Genomic DNA, 23,043 nt, shown 5'->3' with positions numbered 1-23,043 from the left:
TTAATAACTTGATTTTATTACTGACACAATCGCTGCGGGAATTTTTCACAACCTGGCAACCCAAAAGTTCTTATTAATGGCTTGTAACCAATCTAGGAAGCATTAGTAAATGATTTAGTAACCATTAATGAAGCCATTAGTTACAACTTATAGACTCTTATCAGAAAGCGGTACTCAAAACGGGATGACTCATCTTAATACTTTTACCTGCTGCCAAAGCTTTAATACTTTTTTTTTTTCAAGAAAATCTGTTAAATCCATCTGTTTACATCCATCCAGACCAACTGTTACTGTCAAGCAGCACTCAGTGGCTACATCTCACTCAGTACTACAGCTGCTTTACAAAAGTCTCATGGTGCTTCCAGTAATTCCTACTCTACTTTAATTTTACTCAGTTTTGCAGTTTCATATGCTTTTATGCAGATGTAAAGCTTTATAGTATAATAAGCAGACTTTGAATTGGGGGTCTAAGGGTAGAAGGTGTAGTATGTTGTACAGATGGTGAAGCCCTCTGAGACAAACTTGTGAGTTTAGTGAATAAAACTGACTCGAATGTTGGTTTCTTCCATAACAGCCCCAGATATCGCTGTAAAACAGCAGGTATTCACTTCAATGAGAGTAAGATGATTCACTTTGTATGCCTGAGGAAAACATCACTGACTTTTTTGTCAATCATTGACGTCATTAACACTCCAGAAAAATACTGTGAACTGGATTTTGTTTTTGTCTGTATTGCCCACCCCCTAAGATCGATTAGTAAAAATGAATTTGTGGAGAGATTGAAGATTAGCTAATAACATTATAATCAGTATCATCCTTTTTTTTTCTTTAATAAGGTGCTAATGACACAAATGGGCCGTTTACATAATTGATGAAACCAAATGAGCCCCGTTGTTGTTGTTACTACATCTTTAAGGATATTTCATGAAGTAATTGCAAAACACATGAGAGCATCAATGTTGGAGGTAAAACCTTTAACAATACATTACAACAATAATAATCTAAACTGTTTTTTTAGTAAATATGTGAGAGAAAGAAGTAAGCAGATTAAGTTTCTTGCTTGAAGGAAAGGTTGTATTATGGCGACTGTTTCCTATACAGATGGTCGTGTCTTATAAAGCTTCTGTTTTAATTACAGCAGCTGCAGCAGCAGCCCAGAGGCCTCAACTTCTTCACATCAACTGGAGGTTGTCAGAAAACGTACGCACACTCAGGCTCCATCCGTGACACAAATATAATGTGTTCCCATGTGTTTGCTGGGAGATGGAGTCTTTTTTTCCATACACACCATGAGTTCATCCTACTGTACCCCAACTCGGTCTCAAATATTCCAGCCAGGGTCAGGACACAATGTGGAGGGGTCACTCTGTGTGTGAGTGTGTTTGTTTCATGAGCAGGAATGTATGACGTCATTCAACCAAAACAGAGAGGGCACGGGCACTGTAAATAGACCCCCTCAACCACAAGTAAAACACACCCATACACAGTGGTTACAATATAGTTACATGAAATACGGGTTTATTACACTGTTAAGATGATTCATGATACCCAGGAAAGCTTTAAAAAAGTTTCGTCAGAGAGCCACAGATTACATTTTAATTACCCATCTTATCTTCCTTTGCTAGTTAAAAATAATCACATGTATATTTGTTTTTTGTGTGGTATGTTTGTGTATGAATAAGTATGTTTTTCAAGAAAGATTTTACTGTTTAAGTGAAAATTTCAGGTGAAACGTTTTCACCTTCTGAAATATTACAAAGTTTGCTTCACTTTACTTTTCCTTTTAAATAAACTCATAGGCAGTGGTGTACTTATAAAAAAAACCCATTACGTTACACTTCAAAGCCCTGCATTGAAAATGTTAGAAATATGTTAGATACCTTCCAGACATGTTTTATGACATATAATTATTATTTTCTACTAAAATCTACTCATCTATTACTTCTTCCTCTTTGGAAAATCCAGAATATGAAAATGCAATTATTGTTCATTTCTAAAGATGTCTCCTACTTAACTCTGAAGTCTATTCTCAGTGTATGCGCACTGGGGGTTTCAAGTTTCCACATCACACAAGTTGCATACTGGTTCATCATTGGCTCCAAAGTATTAGTGATGTCACAATGTATCACATTTGTATGTACACTCAGATTTAAAGTGAGCACAGAGAAACTTTCCCCCATTCAACAGATGATTGGGGGAATTCTGTACAGTGAATCCAACTGAAGGAACAAGAAGGAAACACATTTTTGAGTGAAGAGGGACTTTAAGACAAAGAAGAAAGGTAGTCATGGACATCATCACAGTGCAGCACATTTTAAATACAGGGTTTTCTTTAGATTTATTTATTTTCTGACCCACACACTAGTCAACATTGAATAAAATGACTGACATTTAACTATATGGGACAGAGTATGGTTTGGAGATATGACAATATGTACCATGAGAAAATATACATTTGTCGTCAAAGATTTTGCCTTAAAAAGCTGTCGCTTTTCATATCTCTGAAGTATTAGGCCAGCAAGGGAAACGTTGCATATTACTGAGCAGGACTACTTTATGGCAGCATTGTAAAAGTAAAGTAATACAATATCAAAAAAGTACTTTTACATATAATAGGCCCATACTTTTATATATATTGCCATTCAGCACATGGTCTGTTCTCATTCCTTCCCTCAGGAAAACGCCTACAAAGCATCAGAGCTCAGACAAGCCTCAAAGACAGTTTTTACCCCCAGGCGGTTAGATTACTGAGCAGTAAGCACTTACATAACTCACAGTGATTTATTATTTGTGGAATTTCCTATCTATTATTTTTATTTCTTATTTATATATAGTTTTAAGGGCTGAGAGAGCCAGAGCAGATTCATTTCATTGCTTCTGAATGTACAATTGTACTTTTTAACTGTTTATGACAACTTGAAGTTGATGTTTTTATACATAAAATCATAATAAAGGAACTATAGCTGTAAAATAAATGTAGTGAAATGAATTCTGAATTGTACAAAGTACACTCAAGTACAAATACCTCATACTAGAGTAAATGTACTTAGTTACACTCCACCTCTGCCCATGAGTAAAGCTCCCAACTCCCAGGTCAACCCTTTAATTTTATGGAGCAAAAGGGATATTGCATAAGTTTTTTTTTTTTTTTTTTTTTTTTTGCTGACTCAAAGAAGCAACTGAACTTTCCTCGATATGTTTTTAAAAGAAGACTCTGTAGGAGTCAGTTAATCGGCTTTGACTTGTCGCTAGATGTGAGCACTGCGCCTTTAAAAACAAACTGCTCCCTGTTTTCAGTCCCAACGTTCGGCTCACGCTCCTACAGTTATCCCACGGTTTGGTTCTCAACGGTAGACTATTTTTAACAGTCAATCCGTCGCAAAATTGTCCGCATATCAGCTATTTTAACCGCTTTAAAGTACTTTTCTCGACGGCGTACGGAGGCGTAAAGTTTTGAATGAAGGTCCCCTGCTGGGACTGTAAAGCGGGGAGGAGGAGGGGGCAGTTTGCGGGGTCGTCCGGGCTATCGGATCTGAGATCTGCTGCTCACATTTATAACCAGACAGACGGCGGTTTGTTCGGGGCAGAGCTGAGCTAGAAGGACGGACAAGATATTCACTGAGGAGGAGGCTAAGCCGGGTTTCAGACTTTTAACTTTTGACGGACGACTAAAAGGGACGAGAAAGTTGGAAACAACGGAGACAAACTTTGACAAAGTTTCAGCTGTCTCCTGTCAAGACTGCGAGCTGCTGGACTGTAAGCTAATAATTCACCTTGGAAGTATCACTCTTTTACAGACTGTTGTGATTTAACGTTTTTAGCATTTCTGTCAAGCTAGTGACTTGTAACTTAACTTTTGTTGGAGCAGACACACTCACACAATATCTTCAAAATGGATAAATACGAAGATTTAGGACTAGAGGCAAGTAAGTTTATCGAGGACTTAAACATGTACGAAGCATCCAGAGATGGTTTATTTCGAACGAGGAGGGATGCGGGAAATAACCCCGACTTTGAGGAGACGAGAAAGGTTTTTGCCTCTAAAATGACCAAAATACACATGCAGAAACACCAAGAGGAGATGGCAAGAAACAACCAGGCCATAAAAATGAATGGGGGTCACAACAGCACATATTACACCAAAGACAGGCCGCCCATCAATAGCTACAGACAGCCGGGTGAAGCGGCAGCGAAGCCCCCGATACTCTCTGGCCCTGTGCCGGGCACCACGGCTGGGAATCAGTACGCACAGTTTGACGGCCAGAAACACCACGCAGGCATTCAGTCTGAGCTTCCAGTCGGCAGGGCATATGGCTACGGAAACAATTACGATAATAAGGAGCGCTTAGAGCCACATTCATACCAGAACAACACCCCTACTCCCCCCAGCCCAGGAAACGCGTCTCATAGTGCGCCCACACATGCTCGTCACCCGGCCAGCCAGTCGGCTGCCTGGGCCCCATCCAGAGAGAGCCAGCTTTCCCCATCTTTGTCTGGGCCAGGGAGCAGCAGTACATCTCAGCAACCGCCTCAGCGCCAGTCTGCACCTCCCACTACCAACAGTCTTCCATCTCAGCAGAATCAGGCTGTCACCCCATCTGTAAACCGGAGTCCAACCTCCTCTGTTGGGTCAGCCACTGGATGGGCTGGAGAGCCCTCTGGCTCACCAAAACCAGACCTCATCCCCGCCCTGCCACTGAGTGCCTTCACAGGAGGAGCGGACTTCCACGTGCAGCAGACCTCCACACAGCCCGCAGCTCATTATGCACCACCTTCTTCGACTTCAAGACCCTCTGCCAGCGAGAATGGTCCTGTGGCGGCTTCCTCTCCCCTGCCTGCACTTTCTGAAACACATCAATCCAAAGCCCAGGTCGCATCCACCGTCATCAACCCTGGCAATATCTCCAAAAGTTTCAACCAGGGTCACGGTCAGAGCCAAATACCCACCTGTGGACAGGCCGTCTGTGGTGAAGCTGAGGTCCCATCCTCCCCCAAGTCTGTCCAAATACCCTGCCAGTCCCTCCTCACACAGCCTCCTGAACAGGGGCCTTCAGCAGCTGAAATAAAATTAGAAGCCCTCACAAAGCGACTGGAAAAAGAAATGGATGCCCAACCAAAGGCTGACTACTTTGGTAAGACTTTAGACTACCAACATCAACAAGATCACTACAGTAAACCCTTTCATTGACAAAACCGCCTACCCACAGATCTGAACATGAATTCTCTTGTTTTTTGATTTCATATTTGCATGCACGCTCACACACACACACTGTCACCCTTTGTTGTCTTTCTCCTGTCTACACACATACACACACATTCCTTGTTTCTGTGGCATAATTAGGAGGGCATCCCAGTTGTCTCATGTCTTTGTTTAATGACATTCGTGATGGTCTTTGCTGATGAAATGCCTGACCTTAAAGGCAGACACTGTAGGAGGCTTTTTATTGTCTGTGGAAAGCGGATAGAATCATTTTCTAATTTTGTTTCACGTATTTTTTTAAATGATTCATTGTCTGCCCTCTTTGCAGGAACAACAAACCCTTTAGCAGAAAAAGGTGGGGCCAAGGCCAGAGAGAAGAATTTTGCCCTCTCATCTTCTCTCAGCTTGCAGAGATTTAATGGAACACTATTGAGGCAACATCAGTAACTAACGTCATTAGTCAGAGCTTGATCACTTCTGTCAGATCTGTGCTCCATTTAGTGCGTGACTGTTTGAAATGTTCTTTCCCGTGTTGACTTTGGTTGGCTGACAGTGGCATTCGCTATTTTCACTAAATGACATCATTACTACAGACCTGTGCTTGCACATTCTTCATCACTCTTTCTGCAGGCACGCCATGCATGCTTGTGCACACCAAACGCACAGGGAAAATAATAATGAATGACACCAATACCTCAGATTGTTATTTTTGGAATCTCGGGGCAGATTAGGAGCAAGCAACCATGGTGATTAGATTGATTTAATTAAGACAACACATTCCTCGTGTCATTCCTTGTGCCCATGTGTTCTCACTTGAGTCGTCCTGATCTATCCTCGCGTTAAAATAGATTTCTTTTTCAGACATCCGATATTACATTTCATACATGGTTAAGAGAAGTTAAAGCTTGTTAGAGAGGTTGGCGGGGCTGTCCATCATCACACTTCGGATACTGTAAACAAGCGAGATGTACAGTATATTATGAGAGTGTGTTTGTTGTAGAGAAAGCTGGTGCTCATGTGTTAGCCAGGTGTTTGGAGCCGAGGCCATTCATGAAACGGGATGTCCCGCTTATGAAAAGAAAGAGTAGGAGGGGAGAGAGCATGAGATGGTTGATATCATGTTTAAAGCCACACAAAAAAACACACAACCCACAATGGCCTTCTCGCTGCAGGAATTTCCTGCTGCAATGTCACGATTGTAATTCACAGCCTTCCTCAGCCCCCCTGTGTGCTAATATTGGTGTGTAAGGGAAGATGTTCTGGCATACGTCACTGTCATGACAAAGCTCATAAATAGCACAGCGATGTGAATATTACGGGTGTGTGGGAGAGTGTGGTGTACAATCGGCCGAAGTGTAGGTTTTAAAGTAATACAGTGCGTGTCTTTTTTTTTCCACACACAGACACACATGTTCCCACACGGTTCCTGCACAGAGTTTCCCACAAGACCATAGCTCATCCTCTGAGTCATGCATTCATGCCATAAAAAAACTTGTGTAGGCTAGTTTCCTACACAAAACTTCAGTATGATCATAGGAGACCTTTATAGTTGCACACAGAAAAGTTTGAAAAAGATGAGTTTTTCAGACTATTCAACACTTTTAGTGTGTTTCCACAGTTGTAGATTCCATTTATGTTTGAAAATGGTTCTCTTACTGAAAGATGATGTTACCTTGTGTCTAAATGTATACCGCCATAACGATATTTAACCAATCTAGCTGCGTCCATACACATGGTTGGGCTCCATCAGTTCCCAACCGAGTGCTGATTGGCATAACTGCAGCTGGAGGTTCTGGGAAAATGAGTCCGGTGCCAAATGGCTGCACCGGGGGAACACTGAGGAATGTCTGGAGAAAGAGAGCGAGGAATTTTAAAAATGAGGTCTTAAGATACAAAAGGGGAGGGGAGTCCCAGACAAGTTTAGGGGTGCCTGCAGTGCGGCTGAATGGGTGACCAGACAAACAGGAGAGATTTAGGGACAAGTTTGTGGATGCTTCTTTGTCCTTGGCCACAAGAGCCTGAGAGGATGTGAGATTTATAGACAAGTTGATCCAAGAGGGAAATGAGTGGTGGGACATCCCACTGTTCTGCCTGCCCTCTTCCTCTGACTTTCACACACACACACACTTAGAGTTGAGCGTTTAGTGTTGTGTTAAGATGGAGGATTAATTTATCCCATCTGGCTGTTGAGTGGAAAGCTTCGTCTTAACTCTTCCCAGGGATCCTTGGCTTCTGCTTTGGCGGGCTTTTGGAGGCTGACTTATGTGTGTGTGTGTGTGTGTGTGTGTGTGTGTGTGATATCCCCTCGTGCACGTCTCTGTGCTTGTTTGTCTCTGAATATATAGCCTGTGGTATTTGTCTGAGTTAGATGTTATGTCACATCTGGGTGTGGCGTATGTCTGTGTGCAGAGTGGTATAAGTCTGAAAATTATGCCATAGGTGACACAACTCCATTCATACATAGCAGTGAATGTGTTACAGATGGAAGTCAACCACATGTTTAGCTCAGTCGTAAAAGTAATATATTTAATAACAAACTGAATACTTTGGTTAAATTGGAGAAAGAATAACACATAATAGCTGCTGCAATGTGTGGACAAGGCTTTATTTTTCAGCCAGTGGCATTTTGGTCAGCAAGCAGCCATCTACTGGGAGTTTTGACAGCTGGGAAAGGTAAGGGAAGAGGGGGGGGTGTGAAGTTTTGGCTCCGTGTTTTGCTTCCCCTCCCCCCCCAGTTGAAGCAAGCAGCGAGTGCCCTGAATAATCACACTGTTTTGGAATATGGGACTCTGGCCAAAAGCAGATTTGTAGTGGCCCAACCGGCAAGAAGGTTGCTACAAAAAACAAGGAATTTTTGGGTCCCAAACGGGAAAAGAAAAGAGCGAATGGACTTTTACTACAGTTTTTTTGGGTCTCATGGGGCATACAAATCAAAGCTAGCTATAACACATTTAAAGGAAAAATGTTCTTGGCCCAGTGTCAGGTTTGGAAAAAGTCCGGATGTACTGTACAGTATCTATGTTCATCCCTGAAACCTTTCGCTATGATTTTTATGTGTACTGTTTTCCTGAGAATCTTATCTCTGTTGGGTAGTTTCTTCTTTGACACAAACTGTTTGGCATTTACAAAAGATTTGCAGGACTTTCATTCATTAATTTAAGTAGTTTGAGGGCATGAGTACTTTTGTTGTGTTTTCATGTAAACAAAATAGCTTACATAAGAGCAACATTCTTTTGCTTTCTAATTTTATCCCTCTATTATCTCTAAATCTTCTTTCCAGCCATTGGGGCCCCTGATGATGTGTCCTCTGTTGTGGCATTAGGAGAGGCTTAGCTGAATTATATATAGCCCAATTGTATACTGCAAGTCAACATTTGAAGAAGGTTATTAAATGTAACAGTGTGTTTTTGGCAGAGGCAGACGCGTGATGTGTGTTGGATACAGTGGAAACAGGCGTTTCTTTGTCAGTGTTCGAGAAGGACCAGTGCTGAGCTGAGCTCTATTTCTCTGTCACCAGGGAGTTTTTCTATAAAAACTCACACTCACAAATAACCTCACTCACTCACACACACACACACACACACACATCCTGACGCTTAAAGAGAAACTTGAGTTCTTTCCTTCATCACTGCCGTCGTTACTGTTTAACTTAATGCGTCATGATTGGATGGTCCTATCATACCATATCCGATTGATTTAGCAGCTTGTTGACTACCCATCAGGGTCAGCGGTGATGGGGGTTGTCACTTGTCACAGTTCATATGCCAGTTGTCATATCGCGTCATGTCATACAGTGCGTGCTTAGAGGGATGGAAATTGGCAGCGATTTAAGATAACATTTTCATGTCAGGCATCAGGAAAGAAGTGTTGCATCCTAAGAAGCTCCAGATTAAAAAAAAAAAAGTTCTATACTGATCACACAGAAACCCCGTGTTGATCATGAGCAGTCCAAAGTCAAAGGACAGATTATGTAATTTGCCTGGCATGCTCTCATGTGATTCGCTATTTTAAAGGCATGAACTGATATTCTTCACCCAACACACAGCAGAGAGAAAACTCTTGCTTTCATGTTTTATGGGCTTTCATTTCTCTTTCTTATTTTTGAGATTTTTCATTTTCTCTGCACATCTGATTTGGCTTAGAGGAGAGAATGGACCAATATTAAGTAGACTCTAATGTCTTGATATCAAGCCACTGACTGTGTGTGTGTGTGTGTGTATGTTGATTTGTGTCAAAGTCTTCATTAACAGAGTTCTCAGTCTCTGAGCCAAGTCAAATAAGCAAATGTGGATATATTTCCCCTTTAGATGATACAGCCCTCTAACCAGCTTCCTGACTTCCTGACTGTATGTGAAGTGATTCTCTCTCCATTGTTATTGCCTGGTTTAATCTGGATCAGAGCCTCCACACTATTGGCCTTCATCCTGTTACTTAAATTAATAGTTTAACCTAGAGTGTGTTGGAGTAACATCAAACTTTGTATCACTGAGTTTTTATTTTTATCTCAGGTTCATTCTTTGATTCAGTATGAGTTGCTATAATGTGTGACTACATCATATTTAGAGTAAATGTGTGTTGTCCTGCTACTTTTCTGACTTGTTGATATTCTGTGTTGTGTTCCAGGAGTCTGCATTAAATGTAACAAAGCAGTGTACGGAGCCAACCAGGCCTGCCAGGCCATGGGTAGCCTCTACCATGACAGCTGCTTCACCTGCAGTGCCTGCAGTAAGTACACACACACACACACACATACGCACACACACAGAGTTTTCCTTCACTACTCCCATTCACTTTCACCTTCTCTCCTTGGTCGATTCACATGTAAGGCTCATATCGCCCTCCGACTAACAGGCTGCCAAAGACCCTGTTTTCTTGAATGAAAGTGGTACCTTCTCCTTCAGTCATTCACAGTCGTGAGCAAAAACAGGCAATTATATGGGGATTACTGTCCTGTGCTGCTGGTGTTTGGTTTCTGGGTGTGCCAGTCACTCCTGCAGCCCACACAAAGACATACGGAGCAGCACACTTTTTTTTTTCCCCATCCCAAACCAATGAAATAATTTGTACTTTTTATAAAGTGTGTCCAAGTCCTGTGTATAGCAGACATTGATGCTGAAAACGGTGAATCAGCTTGGGTATGGCAGGGGTTTTGAAGTTATAGTGAAATTAGAAAGTCTTCAGCTTCAGTAATGTGATGTTTTTTCGAGTTTATTTATGAGAGGGATTTAAATGAAATCCTACAGATGTGATAGGATTGCTCAAAGGTGGGTGTGACTTAGAGCGTGATACGGAGCTGTAGACAGAGATGGAGCTGCAGAGGACTGTTAGCCTCCACACACCTCCCTCACCGGCGTTGTTAGAACAGGAGGAGGATAGTAGATGAAATTAGTAATTAGACCTCAACTATAAACAAAGTTTGTGCTAGTCGAAATCCAAACACACTCCTGCTAGTAAGATATTGCTCTGCTAGCTAGTCATGAGCTAACAACATTTCACTGTGTCTTTAAACATCAAAATGTGCTGTGTGGCACTTGAAATAAACTGGGTTCCCACAGGTCCTTGAAATCCTTGAAAGTTTGTGAATTTGAGACAAAAAAAAAATCAAGGCCTTGAAAGTTTTTGAAAGTAGACATAAATAGACATGGGCCATTGAAAGTGCTTGAATTTATATATGTTGTTCAAGATTAGAATATTGTTTTGCTGTGCAGTGTTAGAGAAGGCAAGAGACCACATAGTCTGTGAGCTTCTGTAAAGCCTGCTAGTTCTCATTATTAAAATTCTGTGATGTAATGGGAATTAACCTTGATCCGTATCTCAAACTATGCCTTGTTAGGTCTTTGAATTTGAGGGAATTGGGCCTGGAAAATCCTTTAAAAATCATTGAATTGGATGTTTAAGAAGGTGTGGAAACCCTGAATAAAGCAAAAGTGACTTGCAGCACCTCGTACTGGTTGGCTACATGGGTCACTGGCCACTTTATCAGTTTGGACAGTTTACCTGACCAATTAGGCACCTGCAGACACCCTGGCTGCACTGTTCAATGTATGGCTGACCTGTAGCTTCATGCCTGAACACCAGTGCAAGTCCATAGTCAAAGTACAACCTGGCTCACTGCTCCAGCCAATTAAAATCTCTGTCCCAATTATCAGATGTTGGGTATGTGGAGTATTTGTGGCAGTGTGCTGACCCCTGCTCATTCCAATTATTCTGCAGCACCTTTGACCTGGCTGGTTACGCCCCCAAATGTATGATTAACATCTCTTGTTTTACCCTCTCTCGTGTGTGTGTGTGTGTATGTGTGTGTATGAGAGAGGAGATGAAAAAGAGGAGACCCAGAGTGAAGCTGATGTCTAAAGTGGGGGGAGAGAGGAGTTTACACACCACATACCTCTCATAGCTGGCTCCATGTGAGGGCATAAAGGTTGTGCTCGCTGTGAGCGGCCCCAGGGAAAAGCATCTCAGCTGGGGTGGAATGCAGGCGTAGGGGCCCTCAATGGGCCGGGCTCCAGGAGGACAGTGGGTGCTGTTATGTCAGCTGGGTGCACCAGAGTACAGTGCGGGACAGGGAGACCATTCAATGGGAGCAGACATGTACATACTCATACATATGTATTCATGCTTTTATCAACATAGTAAACCTGCAGCACGACTACAGACGTGCACACAGATGCAGTCAGACAGTGACAGACACAAAGTCACATACAAATATACATTAAGCGCCTTTATATTAGATGTCCCTTCTCATCTTCCTCCAAAACCTCTATGTCCATATGTCTGTTATACTTGCAGAGTTGCATAACAAGTCTTTATGGTCGTGAACTTCCTCCCATCCCCTCCGTACAGTTCCCTCAAGGTGACTCCTGTGAGGCAGGAGAACATTCTTGCTCGCTGGGAGAGCTCAGTCTGCGTGTCTGGGATTCAGCACTTTGCCGTGGGGGGGGGGGGGGGGGCATTGCTCCAGGCTAATAATTTACAAACAGTTTACAAACAGTTTAAGGTACAACCCAATTCCAGTTGGAGAGGAAAGCTCTCCTTTTTCATCAGAGGATTTGGGTTACACAGTAGCCAACTCAAACAATCTGTGGAAATCAAAGTAAAAAGAAAGCGATTGCCTCTCCTTATATGAGATTCTCACACAGATTTTTTTGTCATTTTGTAATACTAAGAGGCCCACACACAGCAGCAGCGCAAGGTGTGACTTGGGTTTGTAAGGAACTCAAGAACACAGACCCCCTCTCAGATTCTGCTTTCATAACATCAGCTCTTTATCCCAACCAGTCTGCAGGCTTTGGGGAATACAAACAAGGATCTGATTGGTTCTGAATCCAGTGGTATGTTAACATCTGCTGGCTAGATTGTCAGGGCCTTGACCAAATGTTCCAGGTGCTGCTCACAGTCAGAGAAATGTGTTCAGACTACCAGAGAGAATTCTTCTAAGCGCAGGGCGAGTTTTTCTTTGATAATTAAACATAGCATAGATATCTTTAGCAGGACAGGAAATGACTTTTGGTAAGATTGAATCTCAGAGTAAACAGTCTCCAAATGTGAAATCGGTATAAAAGAGATATGGCGCTTCTGCTGAGATGTCTCACTTAAGTCATTTACTCGCAGGAAAGAACAGGGTCGCAGCTCGATTAGGAAGTCATGGCAGGGTCGTTGTGAATTCCTTATTTTTTGAATGGGATTACATAAGGGGATTCATAGAATGTTTTAATTAGAAAATGGCCTTGTGTTTTGTTCTGTGGCTCAGGTATTTTACATTTTTATGAAAGCGCAATAGTCACAGTCCTTTCTGGTGCTTTTCAAACAGTCGTCCCTGACTCCTGACTTTAATTAAGCTCTTATCTTTTCGCTAAAGCTCAGAGCCTTCCCTCTCTGACTCACTGGGAAAAAAGACAGGATGAAGAATGTGAAGAAGAGGAATGGCCCATATCTCACTTTCATCCCCTTCATCGTTCACTCCGTCCTAATGGACACAGTTCCAAAACGACTGTCTGTCAGTAATTACCCAAGGCCAGTTCCACACCTTGGCCCAATCAAAACGACTTGTCTCCTCTTACGGTAGTTATTGTGTGAGTCTTGGCCAGACCTCGCTTGCTGCATGACCGTTTTTATTCTATTAAAGTCAGATAATGTAATTGTGAGTAATTGGTTCAGAGAATTTCATGTACTGTTGATTTGAAAAGATGAATCATGAGGTTTCAGTTGTGTTTTTTTTGTCAAGTAATTTACAGACAGCAGTAGGAGTTTTAGTAGAGGGAAGAAAGAACTTGTTGTCTCCCTTATTAGACTATTAGTCATGTTATTCATTTTGCAAGAATATTCAAATCAATGTTCTATGCATTGGTGACATAGATAAAATCCTCTATCACAGTATTTGTAATTTTATATCATAATATCAATATATGTATATATTGTGAAATAGTACATTTGGTTATCAATTGATAAACTATTTAGTGAAATAAAATAACCAGACAGGAATGTCTGTATTTGGTTAATCCAGCAAATTAAATGCATACTATGCAGGATTTGTCGGTTGGTGTTTGTAAACACAACATTCAAAGTTGTCCCATCCTCCCCAGCTCAACGAAACCAGAGTGACAGAGAGAGAGAGAAAGGGAGAGAGATTAGGAGCGCCGTTGCGAGAATAATAATGAAATGTTATTTTCTGATTGTTTCACGGTGGTTAAGCACAAATAAACACGTCCACACCTCCACACAACCCTGTGGGGAGGTACCTCATTGTCGGTTTTTGTGTGAATGCAGCCAAAGCCCACGCGTCATCCTGTCCGCTGCGGCCTTTCTGCTCTGTGTGTGTGTGTGTGTGTGTGTGTGTGTGTGTGTGTGTGTGTGGCTCAGAGAACAGAGGAGAGAGAAGGAGACAGCGATGTAAGTGAGTCCCAATCTCACACCCTGCGTGCTGTTATTGGCTGGAGGCTACACACCCACTGCCCAGAGGTTGACGCCCAGAAACATCCCGAACACAGCAAAATAATAAGAAAATACAGGCAGAGGGCGTCTCTGTAGATACATACACCGCCACACACTTGTGATGATGATTATTTTTGTGAGTCCATACATTGTTTTTTTTTAGGAAAATCCTGCATAGTATACCTTTAAATATCTACTTCATCACATGGATGCAAATATATAAAAATCCAGTGTTGCCATAAAGCAGTACTGGTAAGTTATTTGCAACATTGCTCGATAGCCTAATTCTCCCAGACATATGAATGGGATAGCTATCACTGTATAAACATGATAGTCCAATTCTCTGATAATTGACAAATGCATATTTACCCATGGTATATATTGTCAAATCTCCCAAACACACTATGCACCTTATGTGCCAAAATTATTTTGTTGACTACTTTGTGGGCTGTCAGTGTTCTCAAGAAAATGAATCAAAGCCCTGTAAAATGTGTTATTCTGTGATAATGCCCATGACTACCTTTCCTCTTCGTCCCAAAGTCTCCCTCCACTCTAAAAATGTGTTTTGCTTCTTGTTACTTTACTTGATTGTTTGAGCTTCACTGTGCAGAATGATGAATGTACATAGTTTGTTTTCACATTCATCTACTGAAAGTTGAAAGTTTCTCTGAGCTCGACGAAAATCTGAGTTTAAGTCGTGTACCTACTAGAATGATTTGTGACATCACAACTAGTCTGGAAGCCAGTCGTGGTCCAGAATGCAGCTTACATAAGTATGATGAGGAAACTCTAAGCCTCCAGTGCACAAACACTGAGAATGGACTTTTCAGTGAAGTGGAGTTTTTTTATGTCTATAAACATGTCTGAAAGGGGATCTTCAGTTAACTAGCATGAACTGTGAATCTCGCAGTGGTTAAGCTGCTTTGGTTTTGGTTTTTATCTGGACACAAGTAATCAAGTAAACAGAGCATGAGATGGAGTATGGGAGATAAAGAAGGCTCCTGTTCACCAAGGTTAACCCCTCCTCTCCCCTGCTGTCCCCTCCCTCACCTCCCCACTCCGAAAATGTGAGGAATGTTCCCTCTTCCTGTGGGACCTGGGCAAGAATAGCTATGTAAAGTGAGCTAGGAGGTTTTGGTGTGTGTGTATGTGTGTGTGTGTGTTGCTATGAGAATCCAGATCCAGACCATAGAGCTATTAAAACATACAGACAGACAGGAAGCACACCCAGCACGTGGAAAGACACCAGAGGGGAACGAAGAAGAAGAATAGCGGGTCGTTGTAGGTCTTGGCCTGTTGTTGCAATGAAATATAATAGAGCAGAGTGTTTAATCTGTTGCACCTGTCTAGTAATTGGATTCAATCACCATTTTTTCCCCACATGTGTTTGATCCAGATGTTTTCCCTGTCTGACTGCAGCCTGCTCTGTGTTCCAGCAATATTATATTAAGACACCAGCACACCACAGATCCGTGTATTTGATTTATCTGCCCGGGATTCAGCAGGATATAATGAATACTGCAAGAGGGCCCATTACCTTTGAATGGCTGTAATTAATCACCATGGTCTTTTATGCATTAGTGCTGTGACTATTTTCTGAGGCCGGGCTCGTGGCTTTGCAAGATTTTCCACTAAGACACTTCAACATTGTATCATCGACTTACATTTTGTAGCCCGCTCAAATCTACTTATCATAATTCAATAATGGAAACTTGTTTTCCTTTCTGAGAGGACATTTTTGAGAGTCACAGGTGCTGCCGGTCATGCTGTGTATCACTTGAGTGAAATGATACAAATGGACTTTTTTTTTTTTTGTCTGCAGGTCGAAGGCTGAGGGGGAAGGCTTTCTACTATGTTGGAGGGAAGGTTTTCTGCGAAGAGGACTTTCTGGTGAGTGGTCAATACACAATCAATATTCAGTGTTCCTCTACAGGGGTATGTGCTCTTAAAGCCATTGTTGCAACTTTAAAATGGTTTCAGTCTCTCAGCTACATTCACTTTCACCCAGCCCACATTTCTATTGACTCACGTATCTCTCTGTATTCATGATTAACAAGGGGTCATCACTTTTTCCTTGTATCACCATTTCTGACGTGTCTCTTACTTCCTTAAATACAACCTATAATCTGTCAGGCTTCAACTCACATGTAAAATGTAGGTTAGAGACTTTGACCTTATGGCCCAGTTTCCAGCATCTACTGCAGATGATTCATATCAGTTGCCTCCCTTGGGTGGAACTGGACGGAGATTGGTAATTGGAGAAGCTGCTTTGCTATGGTTAATAGGGTGGAGGGGGCGGTCTGACCAGTCACACCAGTACAGTATGACTGTATGTGCTTTGCAATAACGGGAAATTTTCAGAATGCATATTTTAATACAGTTGAAACCCCCTGAGAAAATGTGCTGACACATTTTGCAGCCAGTGTCAGTGTACATGCAGCGTACATGCTTCATAGGAAATCCATTCTAAATCATTTTTTTGTTTGCTGCATGTATTTCCCCAGCTCCTACTTGTACTCAGTCAGTAGCTCTCCGCGTCACACCTCATCTAATTGCCTTTCCACCACAAGCTCTTAGTTGCTCAATTAAAAAAATCATGCTGAATTAAATTTTCTCTGGCCCTGCTCCCTCTATGTGCTGTTAATTATATCTGCTCTTCTGCCAGGCCTGTTAGTGTGTGGCCTCTCCTCACTGAACCTGATCACACATAACAAATAATAAAGCTCACTGATTCTCATTCTGTATGAGTTAAATATCAAAAACCACGACATATTGACTGTGAAAGACTTTCTAACTGGCAAATTCAACAAACATAAAGCTGAAAACTGTACTTATTATGATTTTTTTACAGGCTGGAGAGATGCTGTTTTCAGAGAGGAAAAGGAGTGATTTTAAGCAAATTTAAGAAGCAGTTTTAAATGCTAAACCACATAGGCTACTTTAGGATTCTGCCTAGGAGACTCAGTCTTAAACAGAGAGTCAGAAATTGCAATCATCTATTAAAAAAACTAATTCCATTGACATCACTGTCATCTTTTCTCTGTTAAAGTACTCTGGTTTCCAGCAGTCTGCGGACAAGTGCAACGCATGTGGACATCTGATCATGGACATGGTAAGTGTGTGTTATGTCTTTATAGCCGTGTGTAATTGTGTGTGTGTGTGTGTGTGTGTGTGTTAGTGTGTGTGGGTCAGAGCCAGGTGATCTCAGCAGAAACTTTGAGTTACTTCATCCTAAATGAGCTTTCTGTGGCTACATCTGGATAAAGACTCAGGAGGAAGTGTTGGCTCTGTATGCGCTTCTCTTACCCCTCACACACACACACACGCGCACACACACACACACACACACATAAACATACATAAACACAAGTCAGGAAGTTTCACAGTATATAAAGGATTTATCTTAACGACACGATTACACATGTTCTCCATTCGACAGAGATAAAGAAGATGACGTCTTACGTCTGCACATTTAACAGACGTAATCTGTTTAGAATTAATTTATGTTACAGCAGAAATCTGTTAGACACAGTCACTGAGAATGTTTATATATATATATGTTCAGTATGTTATGTACATGTTTCAATAATCTGCCGCCATCGCAGATTTGCTAGTGAAGACAGTATTTTCATTTAATTGCAGTGTTTGTCTATCAGTATTATTTGGTAGTTGTGATTACTTGTTATATTATCCTGAGTACTCAGTGGACTTATTCATGGCTTTGTCCTATTCTCAGCTGCTGTGATGACCCAATATACCAGCAGGGATCATTAAAGATTCATACTTTCTAAAAGCAACGATTTCTTTTAGAACAATGACTATTTTAATTCTGTGGGATACAAATAGCGAGGAAATACGAAATGGTAATGGGAGAAGAAAATAGAGTATCGATGTCCTATATTCTTCACTCATTTTTCTCTTCATAGATCCTGCAGGCCCTCGGGAAGTCGTACCACCCCGGCTGTTTCCGCTGTGTCATCTGTAATGAGAGCCTTGATGGAGTGCCCTTCACTGTGGACACTGAAAATAAGATCTACTGTGTCAAAGACTACCACAGGTGAGTGTCACTTGTTACACAGTCAGTTCAAAAGAACACAAGCACATGATCTGGAGTCCCCGCAGGATCAGGTTGAGAAGGTCTGCTCGGGTTGACTGAAAGTTCCTCTCTGCCACGAGTGGCAGACACATGAGAAGTGTAGTCAGGGATGAAAGGAGGGGGGAGGGAGGGAAGATCACTGTCCTGTTAGAGGTGTGAAGAATGGCGTTTGGCCACGGCTCCTGTCCTCCAAACTCAACAGTAACATGCTCTGTAATGTCGGGAAAAATACAGAGCTTCTAACTTCTGAGTGAAAAATCTAAGTTTTTGTGTGAGTGAGGAAAACATTGTACCTGTAGAAACTACATTCAAATGTCATTTATCAATAATAGCACCTGTAGAGCCTCAACAGCAGCTCTACAGTTACAGCTGTTCTTCTCCCTGCTGGGACAGCTTGTACAGCTCAACCAAGCACACAGCCGATCGCTGTGCGACAGGAGCCACGTGTTCTCTCCACTGATTAAAGCAGACAAACCTTATTGTGTATGAAGCGTGTGTTTGACTTTTAGCCACAGTCATGCCAGTCCGCACTGAGAGGCCCTTTGTTATCCCCTCAGACATCCAGGTGCCAGCCATGTGTGTGGACATAATGAATTCATTTTGCTTTTTGTTTTTCTACTCGGTTTTTGGATTTGGGGGAGTCACGTGCTTGAGGGAAAGCCAGCACATCTGCAACCCTGGCATCTCCTTAGTCCAATCAGGATCTTGAATCTAGTCAGAGCCAGGAAAAAAAAGAGAGAGGGGGTCAAAAGTTTAAAGGTTGACAGAGGGACATCAAATATAAACTTCAACCTTTATAGATGAAGTGAATCTGAATTCAGATGAACTGAATTGAAAATCTATGATTTTTTTTTTTTTTCCATCTCATTCCTCCAGGGTCCTTGCCCCTAAATGTGCAGCCTGTAACCAGCCCATCCTTCCCTCAGAGGTAAGCTCACATCAGCCTGTGTTTCGGACTCATATCGTCTCCCTGTATCACTGCATTTTTATTTAATGACATCTAGACGTTGCTCACCTTCACCTGTGGACCTTCAACCACCAGGAACTCCGATTATAAATCCATATTTGCTCACGCTATGACGCAAACACAGAACTTAGTTGTGCAAATAGCAGATGTCCATATTTTCCACCAGACAACAGGTCAAAACAGCGCGAGGTAGTGTCAAGGAAGAGTGTAAGGATAGTAGGGAGAAGTGTGGCTCACACGCAGGCAGGACATGCTGGCAAAAGCAAAGAAATGTCCAAAATTAGAGTTGACTTTGCTGGAATGTCCCCTGCCCTCCCCCCCCTTCAGTGAGGCCGGTATCTAGAGGAGAGGTAGTGTGTGTTTGTTTGTGTCTGTTTAGGTATACAGGGCTCAGGCTGCTGTGTGTGTTTATGTAAGCTTTTGTTGTATGGATGTTCAGGGGAGTTCCCTCTCAGGCTGATATTGTAACCGAAGAAAGATTACAGTAACACATGATGAAACACCTCCATTGTGTGGGCATTCATAGTCAGGAGGTATACTATTTGCTGCAATCTTGGGCTCATAACTGCTACATTTTTGTGTCTTTATACGTGCTCTTCAGTTTTGTTTTCACAATAGTTCTGAGTACGAGTTCTTGTTTCCTAATAGTAAATTGAGAAACTATAATGGAATTCCACTGATAAAAACATGGATGGTCTATGCTCAAAGGCACGAGTGACAAGCACTTGAGCTCCAAGATTGTAATGCAGAGGAGCAGATGAAAGTACAGACAATTCAGCTCCTGGCTCACTTCGGTGTGCTCACAGTTCTGATTGATCTTTTGAAGCTTTTGGCAGACTGAGAGAAGTTGAAGAGAATAAGACGTTGGAGTGTCTTCTGGCGAAATTGGCTTCAGTTGCATTTGTCTGTCTGAATTTCTTATCAGGGGTCTGATGAAACCATTCGAGTTGTGTCCATGGACAAAGACTATCACGTGGAATGCTATCACTGTGAGGTGAGTAAAAAAAAAACAAAACAAAAAAACCCCACCTCAGATTTCTCTGTTACAAGACTGAAAAATGAAGCTTTGCATTTGAGTTATCTGAAAATATGTTTAGTGGCTCAGAGCCAGGGCCCTCCTGAATGTCTCATTAAGAGAAATACCTAATGAGTAGATCCCCAATCTTAATCACAGTCTCTGCGGTAATTATACACTGCTGAGGAGAGCAGGTATGCAACACCTCATCATCACTATCTCATCATTTTACTCAAGTGCCTTCTCTGTTTGTTTTTGTTGCTAAAGGCTGACTGACAGCTGCTGTTCTTTCAGTTTCATGAAAAGAAAGATCAGTGAGCTGTGAGGAGCAGCTCGCTATTAAAACAGTGTTTAACTGTTGAGTCGTTGGGTCCTTCTAGTGTTTTTTTTTAGTCTTTCAGGTTGTTGAAAGAGGAGAATTTTGTCTTTGTAAGCAGTTTTTTCTCTCTAAACTGTAAACCATTAGGCAGATAAAGAAATCCTTCGACCAACCACAGCATGCCTTTTGATTTTTAGTATGCACAGATATGAGATAAACTACTAATAAGAAGTTTCCTTTTTTTTTTTTTTAGAAACGTAGAAATAAACAATCGACCAATCAATCAATCAAACTTTATTTGTATAGCCCTTTTCATACAAGTGCTTTACAAGTGATTGAGAAATGCACAGGATGGTAAATACAAGGAGATACATGTAAAATCAAAATGTAAATAAAATAAATGATTAAATAAACAATAGATTAGAAAGAAAAAAGTATTTAATAAAGCCTACTTTAAAAGAATTAATTGAAGACAACAATAAAATAAAAGATAAGTACATGGTAAGAGAATAGTTAAAATAACATGTTCTAAATGCTGTATTTATATGCTCTCAAGGCAATTATTGCTGTCCATTCTTTCAGCTGTAGAAAACGAGGTCGATACTGAGCAAAAATGAGACCAATTATCCTCTATTGAAGCTCACGTAACCTTTCAGCAGACACGTCTCATCCTTGTTCCTCCTTTGTGTTTTCAAGGACTGTAAGATGGAGCTGAATGATGAGGAGGGTCACCGCTGCTACCCTCTGAACGGCCACCTTCTCTGCCACTCCTGCCACCTGAAGCACATCGAGCCCGGCGCCTCCATCAGCGACCCCTCCTACTAATACTAACGCAGGTGGAGGGAGACACCTGGTGGATATTTGGAGGAACTGCCAAAGAGTGAACGTTGGCAGCAGGAGAAGATTTGTACAATTCTTGTTGTAGAGGATTGATTGATTTAATGCATCAGATCATACAATGGTTTGACCAGAATGTTACTGAAGTTTTCGTTATGTGAGAGAATATCATAATTAACACCTAAAGAGGTTATGACCCAATAATGAAGTACCGAAATACACCAAAGCCCTATTTGAATGCAGATATACCTGCTGCATACTGACTTTGCAGAAGTGTCGCCATATGATTATTTCGTGTAAATATTAGTTGCATTGGCTGTGTAAATATCTTACTGTCCACCCATCTTCAATACTGTGTGCCTTCAACTTCACTTTCACACTTCTGCTGTGAAATTAACATTCAAAATGAATCTATAAATCATCTGTCCAGAGGTTCTTATAGAAATGTTCCTGAGATGGTTTATAAAAAAATATGCAAAGTCCACTGTGGAATGTGACACAAATCACAGGTACCTAATATTTCAGTTTTCTATTTTGATAATAATGGTTCAGTCAGGAGTCTGATCGATATACGATAAAGAGGCTTCTCACAGATGCTTGTGGATGCAGGAAGGAGAACAGCAGTTTCTACATGCATAGAATGTATTTATATATGAATAATGTACAAACTAAAGTAACAAATCGATGTCTCAGTGATATTTTTAAAAGTACACAGAAGAACAGTCATTTCTTGCTTTTTCATTTTTAACCAGTCACTGCTGTAGAGAAAGTGGTAATTTTCCTCTCAGAGGTCACCAGTGGCCATGTTGGGAAATAGACAAGTACACAAACATTCTGTGAAAAGCCTCCATTAGTCGACCTGCACACAAAACCAGTAGTGTTCATTTTCCATATGCAAATACTGTTGCAATAAATTACATTTAATAATAATTTTCTAACACAACTATCTCATAGAAACATTATTATCCTCTGTGTTAATATGCCTTTATGTGCTTAGGGCATATCTTTTTACAGTCATACAAAAACATTTTATGACTTGTGTTACATGTGACCAAGAATGCTGAGGATAGCCAGGTTTTATTGTTCTGAAGTAAAAACAAACTGCAATCTGTTGTAAGCACTTAGAGATAGATGTGTTTTCTATGCACCTATGAAGAGGTTGGTATCAGGCCTTTATATCTAATGTATTTTGTTACATTTGCAAAAAAGTGTATATTTTAAAAAGATATATATTGTAGGCCTATATTCATTTACTTTTGTTTCATTTTGATTTTTGTGTAAAACCCTTTAAATACTAAATTGATTTGCAGTGGGGAGTACATTTTTGATTGCCTACCTTTGCCATCCAAACGTATTTCATGTCTTGTCTGGAGTTTACTAACTTAATACTAAAGTTGCTTGTCATTTGAGGACCTAATTTCATAGCCAGCTGTAGATTAAGATGAAGAACAAGCATTTAACTATGTTCTGTATGATTGTTGTAAAGAAGATATTTAATAAATGCATTGCAATAGGACAAACTTCCACTGGCTCTTTTTTAGATTACATTAATGAATACATTAACAAACCTAACAACATCATGCTTTCATCAGGCTATTAACTTGTTATCTTAGTGCTGATTCAACAACTGTATCTGCTTATTAACTATCTAATAATCACAGTCACAGTGACTATTCAA

At 41.1% G+C, this 23,043-nt stretch overlaps 1 protein-coding gene and 1 long non-coding RNA gene across 3 annotated transcripts; one reads left to right on the top strand and one right to left on the bottom strand.

Annotated features, from left to right (window-relative positions):
- Positions 1–3,267: 3,267 nt before the first annotated feature.
- LOC122987011 (Wilms tumor protein 1-interacting protein) lies at positions 3,268–22,886 on the top strand. Of its 2 annotated transcripts, XM_044358593.1 has the most exons (9): positions 3,268–5,132; positions 5,529–5,555; positions 9,824–9,925; positions 15,954–16,021; positions 17,181–17,243; positions 18,058–18,188; positions 19,104–19,155; positions 20,120–20,188; positions 21,225–22,886. In XM_044358593.1, exons 1-9 carry the CDS (start codon positions 3,893–3,895, stop codon positions 21,351–21,353), a joined length of 1,881 nt encoding a protein of 626 aa, XP_044214528.1. In that variant the 5' UTR covers positions 3,268–3,892; the 3' UTR covers positions 21,354–22,886. The 2 variants fall into 2 exon arrangements, with proteins under 2 accessions (XP_044214528.1, XP_044214529.1); XM_044358594.1 differs by lacking the exon at positions 5,529–5,555 and having other exon boundaries at positions 3,270–5,132; positions 21,225–22,558.
- LOC122987012 lies at positions 18,869–20,113 on the bottom strand. The gene is made up of 2 exons (XR_006404438.1): positions 19,243–20,113; positions 18,869–18,938 (listed from the first exon to the last, which is right to left on the bottom strand). It is a non-coding gene; the product is annotated as an uncharacterized LOC122987012 (long non-coding RNA).
- Positions 22,887–23,043: the final 157 nt, after the last annotated feature.

Source organism: Thunnus albacares, chromosome 8 (assembly GCF_914725855.1).
Source record: "Thunnus albacares chromosome 8, fThuAlb1.1, whole genome shotgun sequence".
Taxonomy (NCBI): Eukaryota; Metazoa; Chordata; class Actinopteri; order Scombriformes; family Scombridae; genus Thunnus; species Thunnus albacares.
This window is presented reverse-complemented; position numbering and strand designations above follow the sequence as displayed.